Below are 14,008 nucleotides of genomic sequence, written 5' to 3'. Positions count from 1 at the left end.
AAACAGTCTCATGCTAAAAGCAAATAGCCCCAAGGCTGTAAAATATGGGACATCTGGCAACAATACCATAGGAATTTGTTTTAGGCGGACATATATAAAGATGAACATTATAAATCCAAGAATTTCCAATAAGAATATACGGTTTATGCTAAAGCACTTTGTTACTATCACAATGATACAGAATAAAAATTACACAGAAACAAATTACAGAAGAACTCCATTTACTCATTCCAAATGTTCACATGATTTTTGCCTCTCATAACACAAGTTTTTTTTCTGTTGTTTTTCCCCTCACTGAAAAATATTTTACTACAATGCCCTGCTTAAAAACCACACAAATGCCTTAAATACCTAACAGGTCTTTTAAGAAAGTCATCTCAGACTGCAGTCCCATCCAGGGAGTAAGCCCCAATGAACAAGGTGGGACACACTTCCAAACTCTGCCAGCATAGCATGAGACTCTTAATCTCAGGGTGGTGGGTTCAAGTCCCACATTGGGCAAAAAGATGCAATCAATGTGACTTAAAGGAACTTAACCCTAACTGGATTGTGGCGACAATTCTTTTAGTCCATAAACCATTATGATTTTCGAGAATGCAACGTGACCTTTGAGCACAGAATTAGGTCATGTGTAATTGCTGGTATCCAACAGTCCCATGCATGAGGATGGTGAGTCTTCCTTTTGGTGGGGTGAGGGAGGTGTCATGAGGAGCTACAGTGTGAAATGGGTGAGCCTGAAAAGCATCAGGATTTCCATAGAAATTGCAAAGGGCCTTTTAATCTCTCAGCCCTTGATGCGCAAGTTACTACAGGTCAGTTATCAAGCAAAAGCTGTGGTTACAAATAATGCTTATCACCATTCAATGCAGTATCAGAACTTTGGGCTGCAATTCTCAGGTTGATCTGTGTCTTCTCCATTACAGGATATGAGGATATGCCTAAGGAATCTCTCTTTCCTTACTCTTCAGCCCCGGAAGCAATGGAGAAATTTGAAATCAATTTTCAAAAAGAAAGAAAGAGAGAGAGAAAGAGAGAGAGAGAGAGAGAGAGAGAGAGAGAGAGAGAGAACTGAACAAGCGTCTCATAACAATGCAAAGAAAAATATTTTGAAGGAAATGCTATTTTGTGATGATTTCGGCATTCATTTGTTAGACAGATGCAGCAGCTTTGTCAATAAACTGAGCCAGCTTGACATCTCGCTTCGTCAGTCCACCGCAGTCATGGGAAATGAGAGTTATCTGGACCTGTTTTAACAAGAGAAGAAGAAAATATATATAATTCGCCAGCCCATGTGGTCTAATGCAGACTGACCAGATCCGGATTCAGCCTGAAACTCTTTTACACACATCTTGATTTGTATATTTACAAACAGTTGGTTTAAATAAATAAAAAAAGACCTGTCTGATTGTAAATTGGAATGGCACGGCTTTTTCAAATAAAAAGGCATCACATAACACAGCTGTCAGGTGAGCAGCCTTGAGAGAACTTGGAGACTAACCAAAGAGAGCTCCAGCGCAGAGCACAGAGAACACTTTAGGGTTAGGATTCTTGGGCTTCTTCCAGAAAGAGGTGTCCAATTAAGTTACTCAGTTTGGGGGGGGGGGAGAGTTGCACAGATTGATTTCAGAAGGAAATCAAGTCATTGACTCAACTGCAAATGCTAAGTTGTGCGACTCAAACCAGAATCCTAACGGTGAAGTGCTGGCAATACTTTGCAGATCAGCCCTGAAAGGGAAAACAAACAAGATTGGTTCTTTAATGGTAAAATACAGCTGCCTGCAAGGAATTATTGACACCTCCAGAATGGAATGCTACATGCTACTTTGCTAAATTTCTGTTAGCCAAAAAAAAAAGTGGAGGGAGGTAAGTGATAGAGCCTCTTAAGTCTATACGATTTTTGTCTAACTCTCAGATATGAAAACTGTGCTGGAAACATGTTTAACTCAGACTTCTTGCTTTCCAGTACTACTGATTATCAATTTTCAATACAAATATAGGAGTCTGTTATTATCAGAAATGATGCTGTGCATATTGCACTCATACAAGTCACCCTTAGATTTGGTTTTAAATGGGTTATGTTTATCTGCAAGCAAACCTTTCTCACAGTGCAATGTGAACACTTAGCAAACAGCATTTATAATGCCCAAATCATAAGCACGTAAGTTTAAGATCCTTCTCGGAGACTTTCATTTCAAGTTGCTTTCTCACAGATTCCTGCCCCCTTCACAAGTTTCCTATCCCACACTTCAGAGCTAAGAGGCATGTTTTGGTTGTAAGTTGCTTTGGGTTGCCCTGGGCAAATTTAATAAAGATACTAATTGTGATTCTAATATCCTAAGAGTCTGAATTTCTGATTTCTTAATTTGTCATTAGATTTGGAAAATTTAAAAGTAAAGAGGTCTTAATTTTCTTTTATTTTTAAGAGGTTTAAAGAGAGACCAATTTAGAGATCTACTTTGGAAGATGGATTGCAGCTCATGGTGTGTTGTAGGGTCATCCTAAACTCATGTATGGCAAAACAGGTATTGAGTTGCTTTCTTCAGTTTTTTAAAAAAGCTGCACAACCTGTCTGACCCAAAGTAACAGTGAGACCAAGGAAATAGGTCTGTACAACTTGAGTGAGGTATCTATGGCACTCCTGATGTGGTTGGTCTTCAATTCTTAGCAGCCCCAGCAACACAGCCAATGGTCAGGGACAATGGGAAGCACCATCCAACATCAGGAAACTCACAGGCTCCTCACTCCTGATGTATGTTATGGGTGGGAAAGGTCTCAAACATCCAGCTCTTAAAGCCACCATCTGTTTCCAGCATTAGATACTTAATACATTTACACAAATGTCTTCCTCAGTGTGCCATACATGATTTTTATAAACATGGAGTTAATATCTCTCAAGCAGCCCTAGAAGTACTGACACCTTAAAATCAGTGAAATATAGTCTCGCTGCTGGGAGGTTAACAGAAGCATGCAAGACTCTGAAATACTCTGTTGTGAATGGAGGAAGCACCTTTCAGGAAGGTGAGAGCAAGTGTAGGATAGCAGAAACAACAAATAAGGCCAAGATTCTCTACTCACATTTCCAGGCTGTTTTTCAAGGATGACCAGCCAATGAAAACAAGTATATTATGCTGCAGTTCATTACCTTATTGTATACATTAAACCACTCAGGGTGGTGATTCATCTTCTCGGCCTGAAGAGCAACACGAGTCATAAAGCCAAAAGCCTGTGTTAAGAAGAAGAAAAATATTTAAAGGTATTATATGCTTTGTTGATGTTTCCCTCCTTGTGGGAAAACTTTAAAAAAACAACAACCCTGCATTAAAAAAACAGTTGTAAAAATAGCCTTGCTGGATCAGGCCAGTGGTCCATCTTGTCCAGGATCCTGTTCTCACAGTGGCCAACCAGATGCCAGTGGGAAGCCCAAAGTTATGACCTGACTGCAACAACATTCTTCTGTCCTGAGGCTTTCAGCATACTGCCTCCAACTGTGGAGGCACAGTGTAGCCACTGTGGATGATAGGCATGGATAGCCTTATAAGTGTGTCTAATCTTTTCAAGCCATCTAAGTTGGTGACCATCACTGTCTCCTGCGGCAATGGGCCTGCATAGATTAACTGTGCACTGAATGAAGAAATCTTTTCTTTTACCTGTCCTGAATCTTCACTGGATCTCCACAAGTTCTAGTCTTACAAGAGAGGGAGAAAATATTTTCACAATCCACTTTCCCCCATGCCATGCATAATTTTATACACTCCTATCATGTCTGCTTTTTTTGTTTTCATACATTGGCCACTTTTAACTTGTGCAAGAATAGTAGAAAGGAAGGGCAACTACAAAACAAGAAAGATGCTGAAAAAAGGCCTGCAATGGTTCCAATGCAAACAAAACCCAGCATAACTTCACTTGCGGAATAGAAGTGTTGGCTGATAATTAATTCTCAATGGCCATACAATATTTGACGGTGAGGTGGAAAAACATATCAAGCCCATCCATATAATAATAAAAAAATTCTCAAGTTGCATCCAACATTAGTTATACTTAGAGTAAACCCATTGAAACTAATGGACATGATTAGCTTAAGACCATTAATTTCAATGAGTTTACACTGAGTATGACTAACACTGAACATAGGAAATATACTTTAGGGGTTGCATTCAAAGTGCTTCAAATGGATTGTGTTGTAGATAATGAAATTCTTTTGCACACAGAACAAGTTCTGCAAGAGCAATGGAACTTCGCCTGGAACAATCTGCTCTGGGGGATCCGCCCAACCCTCTGGAGAATATCTGAGAACGGTTGGAGGGGAGCATGCAGGGGGAGGGAGGGAAAATTTCATTTTATGTGTGCAATGATTTGGTTTGATACATTACCTCAGCGATTCTTACAAAAGCTCTATAAAAGTAGAGCATTACTACTACTACTACTACTACTACTACTAGTACTGCTGCTGCTGTTGCTGGTAGCAGGGAAACAAAGACAATATTATTTGGCTTATTGACCACCTAGTGAGTTTGTGGCTGTTGTGAGATTTGAGTCAGATGCTTCCGTACACAAACTCTTATCTGCTAGGCTACACCAGTTTGGCTTTGTGTGAATCTAACTCTGTAAAACTTGACTTCCAATACTGAAGTCAAAAGTACTACTAATAACCTAGTGTAAAGATTATTTTAAAAGAAATTTATCTATGATGTATTAAATAGGTTCTTTAAAAATATATCTTTATAAATTTACTATCTAACCATAAATCTAACTGAAATCTCATTACAAAAGGGCCTGCATAGAAATATGTCAAATCCTACAGCAGCAATTTTGAACACACATATAATCAAGAAACAGCATAATGGTCGGTAATAGTTCCAGTATTTTTTTCCCCCTCCGCCACTGGTGACTGAATGAAGTATGGCTTTGCAAACCATTTTGTCAGCAAGATGAATGCAGTCATTACAATCAGGGCAAATTATTCCAATGAAGTTTTTCATTTACAAATCACCAAACTGTCAGCAATTGAAACGGTCAGGAGCGTTCCAATACGGGTTTCCTTGACAGTCTTGTTTCGTCGCAGCCTCAACCTATCCATGTTTACCCGAATTTAAGCGCCACTCAGTTCTACAGGACGTGTTTTCCAGTAAACGTGAACAGAAGTGCAGCCTTTATTTCACTTGCACTAAATGGTAATGTTTTCAAAACTTTGTAAAAAGCAGTTTTGAAACCTTTGTGAATAATGTAAGCGCTCAGCAGTAATTTATGCAAAAGGCTTCCATAACTATGTTTAAATACCAATTGTACAATTTAATATTTGCTTTCTTCAACATATGGCTGGCTGTTGTATATGGTCAACTTCCTATGTTTTTATAAGCAGGCCAGGGCAAGCAAATCAGAGGGTAAATGTTAGTTGGCAGCCATCCCATAGGGAATAATTCAGCCATTAGAATGTAGGCTAAACTTTACCGGACATAATCTAGGGAATGTTAAGCACAGGCAAGTCTCATTCAAATAAAAAAAGTAATATTAATCAACTTGAAGTGCATTTGTAAGACCTCTTGGGCTTCAAAGGTTACATGGCACATTTTAAGTAAATGATTTGTCCCTCTTGTAAGGACTGTTGATTTGCACATATGTAGCATGGAGTATTGAAGTCTTCTGATCAGGTTTACATGGACGTGCAAGAGGCACAAATCTTGGTTACAGTCCATTTTAAACACGTACAGCCATCCCCCTATTGCATACATTTTGTACCATGAAAATGAGAAGCAGGTCTGTTGAAGTAATTTCAGCAGAGCAATCTCCATTAAGCCCCCTAAATACTTCCCTTGCTAATTAAATGAAATTAGAACTTTATTGTTTATGGATCACCTTTTGTATCTGTAGGCCTGTAACCTTCCTTTTATAAAATACAATTGGCAGTGGAGGGAGAAGCTATTTAGGATTGATTATATATGAAAACATTATTACATAATCAGTTTGGACATTTCTTCACGTCTTGAAACATAATCAGTAATTGGGTGTAATTGGTGATCAAGGAAACTATCTGGTGATCAATTAAAGTAATTACCAGATTCCGGCATCACGGCCAATCTTAATTTGAGCTGGAGTCTGCACTTCTTCAACTTTAATTTAAAAGAATGAATATTATTAAGCAGTCTGCGAGCCAAGATCATGGTCAAGCATACGTGATATGGCAGTAGTCTCAGATTCGTTTTGGTGAGTTTTGTTTGCCAGCAAGCCGCTTCATGTTGGAAAGTGTTTTGTTTTTTCAGAAAAATACCACCATGGCCTTGACCTTCATTTCAGCACCATAAGTATTCTAGTTTACCACAATGGGAGTATTTTCATATCCAGATTTTTAAATCATTCATCAGTTTTAAAAAGCAACTCAGTGGAAAACAAAAATTAGCACTGTGATTCTTTTAATAGTGAGAGCCCTTTTAAGGCCAAGGTGTCTCCTTATCCCACTTATTGAAAGTGAAAAATAAACCCTGAAAAGGTTTGTTAGGGATGAAAGGCAATATAAAAATAGTTTAAAAAATAAATAAGGAAGGAAGGAAGGAAGGAAGGAACCAAGCTAAAACTTCCTAAAAAATAGGTAAAATGAAGCCAAGGTAGAAACGTTTGAGCAAACTACTCATACACATCCCAAACCTTGGGCCAGGAAGACTAGAAGTGTGCAGAATCATGCAGACTCATGTCATCCATGAGGTAAGTGGAAAAGCCATGAAAGGTCATTGGCTTCTACTGTGATCTGGCACTTGCTAGGATGAAGAAGAGGGTGTGTGTGTGTGTGTGTGTGTGTGTGTGTGTGTGTGTGTTTAATTTATTATTTGTTTCCCAAAGCAATATACAATAGTCCAGGATTTCAACTCCACACCTTATCAACAGAACTGGCCCAAAGGATAAAGAGGACAGGGAGAAAAGTTCTTGTCTCTCTCAGTAAATGCACTCCATGCCTTTCTAAGGAAGCCAATATGAGGTATGTTCAGATACAAATGTCTGATATGTCAGATTTTTCACAGAGAATTTCTCATCATCCTCAACATGCTCCAACTAGGTTTTTTTAGTTACAACTCCAGGAAACTATGACACATTACACAAAACCGAATTTTTTTATATAGCATATGCAGTGCACAAGCCCTAAACATCAGTAGACCTGATACCTGAATGGGGTTAGCATATTCATTCATTTATATTTAGGAAATAGGTGTGCACTGCTTACTACTGTAATTAAGTGGTGTAACAAACATTGCAGCCTACATTACAATTCCCCCCTCCTTCCCATATCACAATTGGGTGCCACTTCTTGATTCTGGAAGAGGGTTAGATACTTGTTTATCAGAAAGCAGCTTTGAGAAGGCTTTGTGCCTTGAAAAGTCAGATAAATAAATAGCCAGTTCCATCACACTCCAACATCATACTTCTGGTCATGATAACGACAGTGATTTGGCTAGAATTATTCTAAAGTGTTTTGTTTTTAAAACACAAGCACAAAAATACAGGCATTAAAATGTTCTATCACATCTTTAAGAAGAAAAAAAAATTAAGTAAGCAGCTAGAAATGAATCCTTAAAAACAATAAGCAATAATCTGCATTTACAAAAAGATGGCCTTGATAATCTAGTATTCCCAATAAAACTGAGCTGAAACTTCTCTGAAATGACAGCAAATTCCTTTGTTATGGGAAATACAGGTAGTTCCATAAATGTGGGATCCTAAATATGTTGTGTTGAACTCAACAGGACTTGCTTTCTCATAAAGAACATACTCTAAGAAAAGCAATCGGGGGATGCCAGAAAACTGTTTTTATATGGGCCAGATATATGAAGCATACAACATCCATATGCTGTGGCAATGTTTTTATGCAGTCTGCATTTGATGACATCATTGTGGACACTGTGTCTGGGGTAATTTGTTATTACTCACTCTTAGATCAGGAAATAAAACCATTTCAATACTTTTAAAAACTCAATGGCTCCAAAGATGCTAGCAGAAAAACCTCTTCCAACCTAACAGAAGACAAGTCATTCTGCACAAAATTGCCACAAGGTTTTTCTCAAGGCCTTCTATAGCTCACTATATTTTATATACTACAGCCTACACCTCCTCTATTCACCATTTTTCTCATACTGTAAAGCAATTCCCAGGACATTGTGGTAGTATACTACAAGTCATACTCCTCTACTCCTCTAGCTTGCAGAACAACTCTTATGCATTTTCTCCATCCACCTGGTTCTTGGGATCCAAGCCAATGATTTTGGAAAGATGTTTATAAAACTTATTAAGCAATTTATCCAAGCAATGTAAAGTGCTATGGGTTGTTTGGATTAGTTTTACATGCAAACTCAGTTTGTTTCACTCCAAACAATGATATAAAGCCAAGGTTTGTTATTGGCTTAACACTCATGGTTTATTTGGACAAGGCAAATTATGAGCCCTGAATTACCATTACTTTGCTCCAGGTAAGAGAAATGAAGTGGATGTGATTTTCTATCTATGCACCAGCACACTTCCTCATTCATCTTTAGCCCTAGTTTGGGTGCAAGCAAGGGCAATATTGACACATAAGTCCACCACAGCCTTTCGTATTGCTCGGATACATTACCAAGCTTGATAAGCATTTCTTGACATGTAGGTAGATTACCCTTACAACTCTACAACTCTATGGTTCTATGTTTGTTTTTATGTCGTAAAACGATTTCTGCAGTACACATCCTATAACATTACTGCAGCAAACCATTATTCTGGTCCCATTTTGCAACACATATGCATACTATTCACTTCTAAGGATTCATACAATTTCTTTGGGAAATGGAACAAAATTACTGAAGGCCATGCTATGTTTAGAAAGCTATACACTTCCTAATTATCTTTTACTTAGCTTTGACTAGCTTCATAATATTCTCTTCTTGTGCCAATGACAATTACTATGTCCAACACACACAGCCAAAATCAATACGACAGTTTTCTAAGTAACTGAGTATAAAATGGATCGGGAATAGATGTGTTATATAGGTCTCCATTCTACTTTCTACAAATAATTTATCAGCAAATCCAAGTTACGTGCTTCAATGCCACTCATCAACATTGCACGCCACTTCCCACATATAGGAACTCCTTGCTGGATCAGAACAAATGACCAGCTAAACCAGCATTTTGTTCTGAACAGTGGCCAACCAAATATTTATCACAATCAGGGCATGAAGGCAACAAGCATCCCTAGAGTTGTCTATCCACAAACAGAGGATGTGAGAGGATTTCATACACTGTTTAATCCTTGGGTTTCCTTTTTCTGATATCAGATCCATCATACCAAGAAAGTTTCATCACAATGAAGATGAATCCGAAATTTGTTTAAACGAACTGTGATATATTGACACTTCCTAAAAATTACACTCAGTTATGATTGATTCCTCTTTTCTCTGCAAATGACTCCTACTGGGTTACCTTGGTTTACATTTATATACACAGAGTTGATTCTATATATAACATCATATTTGGAGAGACATGCTGCCTGCTTGCCCTAGCAACACTGAAGAAAGAGGGAAACTGCAAGAGTCTGGATAACCAGCCTCCTCTAGGAGCCTCCCACATCCTAGGAGGGGGTGGGGGGGTGTCAGGGCATTCATGAAAATAAAAATCAGAATGTTTGCACTTCTGAAAAATACAAAAGTACAGTTATAGCTGTATGGCATCAACATGCAACTTTCACTTCATTTGCAAACTAATTCATGTTGGGCTCCAAATTTAGATTCTTCCAGTAGGGCAAAAAACAAGGCATGCCACATTGGAACCTACATAACTTCTGGTATCTCCCTCATCACAACTTATTCATATGAAACAGAGGCTTTGTTCTTTTTATGCTCAAGGGCAGGTTAGAGACCAGTGTTCAGATACTGAGCTCTACACCTCAACTCTGTATTTTTCTAAGAAAATTAGAAGAACTTTAAAGAAAATATATGGGGCTTTGCCCTTTTTACTAGAATTGTAGACTACTCCATAGCTTCCACACTTGTTTACAATTATGCTGGTGAAGAAACTAGCTAGCCAGCTCTATATCAAACATTTTGACAGCAAAAGCACAAACACTGATCTATTTTAAGTAGTTTGCCACTCTGTGTAATCTTGTAAAAGCCATTCTTGCCTTTGATATTTAGACTGTTTACACTAAGTATGTTATTCAAACAATGTTTTACATATTAACAAATAATGTGAACAAAACTTCACGTTATAGCAAATTCTTTAACAACTGTCCTGCCAAAATGCTGTGATTTTCCTATAAAATTATTCCTATTTGTTGATCTTACATTGGATGAAACATACTGTAACAATCTTCATAATTTATGTCCTGTTGGGACACCATGATTTAAAGTAACATAATACAGACCAGCACCACTGCTAATCTAAACCACCTGACCAGATAAACAACAGCTTCCCCCTCTCTCTTCACTGAGGGCATTTCTGTTTATTGTCATATGATTTGCTAATTTTCAGGACATGAAGAATAAATGCAGCCAAATCGAACTGTGGGTAAAAGTAATGGCCAGTTACACAGTATTTTCACATGCAGGTATTAGCACAACGTCAAGAGCTGCAAGAGTGGGTAGGAGATATATAGAGAAAAGATTAGTTTAAATCAGTACACTTTAATTCTTAAGTAGTTTTAGAAGCTATGTATTTCCCAAATAAATAGAGGTAAAGACTAGGTCCAGCAGCGAGCAAAGGAGTGGGAGAAACTGGTCGGAAAACAGGTGGAAATGTATGATTTACACACCACTGATATTAAGTAGGTATGCAAATGAGCGGCCCTTATACTACGTTACAGTAGTGAGGAACTAAGAGTTTAAGAATATTTTACCATTATGTTTTTTATTACTGTGTCCTATCTTGGAGGTTTTTTCAGGTCAAAAGGGAGGTTTTCGATTCTCTTATTGATAAAGAAATAACTAGCAACAATTAAGCCCACACTCTCCTTTAGTGTGACCTATTTTTGCATGGTCAAATTCCACAAGTGAACCCTGATTTCCACTGACTCAATATGCATTCACTTCTTACATAACTATGCAAATGCCCAGCTTTGAGGTCTTTTACACAATCAAGTGGTGTATTAAATTCTGTGAAATAAATGAATAAAGTAACAATAAATAAAATAAGTAACAATAAATGTACATTCAAAAGCAACTTGCAATTATAAAGCATGAACAAAATTCAGCTAAGAGGCAAACTTGGATTCTATAGCCAAGATCCAATGAACCATGCAACAGAGCCCAGAGGGTCTCAAATTTGTTTCTCTCAAACAACATTCCTTCCCCACACCCTGTCCAATGCCAAATGACAAACTGCCTTTGATCTGAAGGGAATTTCTAAAAAACCATTTTGATATAGCATGAAGGTCAGCTGTTTGGGAGGGTGGGATTGAAAGTTCCACGCACAAGCTTTTAAGTGAGCAGAAAGTAGCTATTTGGACCCTCGCCCACATTTCTGGCAAAGAGACTCAGAAATCATGCTAAACAGGTAGGAGCCTTGATCGTTAAACATACTTGCACAGATGCTGCTTTATAAAGCCATACTGGGGGGGGGGGGAGAGTTATATTTCTTCATAACATAACACAAGTTTTTACAGCATTCTCCAGCTTCACAAAAAGGTTTGAAAGTGATGTTTTTCTTTTTATTGCTTTTTATTTGTAGTATTGTCAAAAAAAAAAAAAAGTGTGTCGGAGGAAACAGCAAAGAAGAAAGGATGTAAGATGTTCCATGTGTTACCACAGGGTAAATATCACTTACCAGCTGACATCCCACTACCATCTTCTTTCCCCTGGTTAGTTATCATGCTTTGTGCTCAACAAGCAGCGGGGTGGGAGAAAAGATGTCACTTGTATTAGGAAATATGCCTGTGTGGTCATGGAGTGTTTTGTTCTTTGTTTTAAGTAAATGGACTTCCAGCACTCAGCCAAAATATTCTGTTATTCTATAAGCTCTAGCAGCAAAACACCTGCTAAAGCAATCATTGGCTTTAAATAATAAAGTCTCTGTGTACAATTCAAAAGGACAGAAGGTTCATTTGCTCAAACACACTCAAAGTACTACCTTATTGCACCTCTCAAAGAAAACTAGACATTTCGGGCCCTTCTTAAAGTCGTTCTGATTAGAATATGTACTTTTAAACTGTTAGCTCACATAATTTCTATTCACCTGCAATTTCTGAATATTACACAGCAAACTTCACACCTGTGTCAAGCAGAGCATGTCTGAGATTGTAAACTGAAGGAAAAGTGCAGTAAGATTATAAAGCCAAGCATCTTGCTCACAGAAATGCCCCTTCCCCACAAAGGAGGGCATGAAAGCACAATGGTGTATGGCAACAAAGATCCTAAAACAAGAAAGAAGTATCCACACAGAAATTCATGCATTTATGAGCAAAGAAATCCAAAGAGGGTGGGAGAAGAACAGGACGTGTATGTTCCCCTTTTCCTATGCTCTGCCAGAATTAGGACAGTAACACAGGAACCTTTCACCAAGCCAACCAATTGGTCCATCTAGCTCAGTATTGTCTACAGAGACTGGCAGGGGCTGCAGGGTTTCAAACAGGGGACATTCACAGTCCTACCTGGAGACTTTCTCCATTTGCCTCTGAGTTACGGCCCTTCCCCAGAAGAGTGGGAGATGTGTAGGGTACAATTCTCCTCTTTCTTTTTTGTCCTGTTCAAGCTTAAAAGAAAAAGGGGAGGGGTATTTTCCTATCCTCTATTGTAAAGTGAGGGCTGGCGCAGCTCCTACTCTATTCAGAGGTCAACCAACACACTGGCAGGCCTCCTTTTGGCCCACACTGATGGAGGAGCACCAACTGCAGAACTTCCTCCATCCTCACAGAGCAGGCACAGGGAGTCAGATCCTCCTCTCCAAGGCCTCTGTCCCTGCCCTTGGAGAAGGGAGATCCAAAAAACCCTACGCCCCCTGGAACACCCTCCGAGGTTAAACGTATTTCCTTACATAGAAGCCTCCTGTCTGCTGCCACTGCCGCCAGACAATTTTGGGAGAGTAGAAGGGAGTGTTAGGGCAGGGCTCTGGAGCCCACAGTGGAAGGTTCCAAGCAGCTCGCAGGTGGCCTCACTGAGCTCCTAATGGCAATTCTGGGTCTCTGAAAGAAACAAAGCAAGGCCAATTTCAAATCGAAAGGAGTTCTCCCATTACTAAATAAATGGTTTTTTGAAAAATTAGTAGCACTGACAGCATATGCAAAACATGCCTTCTTGAAGGTAAGAGCCCAGTGGCTGGTCTCCTACTGGTTTACAGCTCACAAATATCGCAAAGTAATATTTTCTTTTTACTTAAAATCAAGGACTAAAAAAAAAGAAAAGAATACGCATGGCTAAAGATTGCCTTGGAAATCATTACTCTAAACACGAATAAATAAATGACCATTATCCGACCAATTTATTCATCTGCTTTCCAACATAAATCAACGTCAATGAAACAGCATTATCATTTATACTTTAAAACTAATTTGAAATTGACAGTAATATTATATAAAGCAACAGTTAGTGTCAGACTTGAAGCCTACCTCAACTTTCGATCTGGTTCAGAGGCAGCCTGAGGAGTACAAGACTACAAGGGAGAACTGTAGGACACCTGCCGGTATGGACCCCCCTCATACACAAGCCCACTCTGGCCTAGATCCTCCAGACAATCCATTCAGAATTACATAGAAGAACCAGCCTAGATGGCAGCATCCCCTGCTGAGAAGTATGGAGGTGTGTCACTCCTGTACCAGAGATAGCATAAATCTGGCACACTGGCCCTTGGGAGCTGCATGTAAGTGTTCATGGCAATTAGCACTCGATTCATTTGAGAGTGTAGAATCCTCCAGACTCCCTGTGCCAAATGAAAATCCCAGAGACTGGTTTGTGAACAATGTTTTTAATGTCTGTGCACAAATGACAATTTTCCATATTTTATGTCTTAATATAAAGGAGACTTTGGATCCAAGCTAAAATAAGGAAGAAGGAAACGTGAAAATTAT

General features: G+C 38.7%; 1 protein-coding gene across 3 annotated transcripts in view; it reads right to left on the bottom strand.

Annotated features, from left to right (window-relative positions):
- Positions 1-204: 204 nt before the first annotated feature.
- Positions 205-14,008, bottom strand: part of PCBD2 (pterin-4 alpha-carbinolamine dehydratase 2) — a 33,093-nt gene continuing 19,289 nt past the window's right edge. For 2 of the 3 annotated variants that reach the window (XM_028718077.2, XM_028718080.2), the window contains exons 3-4: positions 3,143-3,223; positions 205-1,244 (exon numbers count right to left, since the gene is read on the bottom strand). In XM_028718077.2, the coding sequence (XP_028573910.1) occupies positions 1,149-1,244; positions 3,143-3,223 (177 nt within the window). In that variant the 3' untranslated portion in view covers positions 205-1,148. Of the gene's footprint in view, positions 1,245-3,142; positions 3,224-3,647; positions 3,681-4,370; positions 4,432-14,008 lie in introns of those variants that run through there. The other variant, XM_028718078.2, reaches the window with a different exon arrangement.

This window comes from Podarcis muralis, chromosome 2 (genome assembly GCF_964188315.1).
Source record: "Podarcis muralis chromosome 2, rPodMur119.hap1.1, whole genome shotgun sequence".
NCBI classification, from domain to species: domain Eukaryota; kingdom Metazoa; phylum Chordata; class Lepidosauria; order Squamata; family Lacertidae; genus Podarcis; species Podarcis muralis.
The sequence above is the reverse complement of the archived record's forward strand: the minus strand, read 5'-3'. Positions and strand labels throughout refer to the sequence as shown.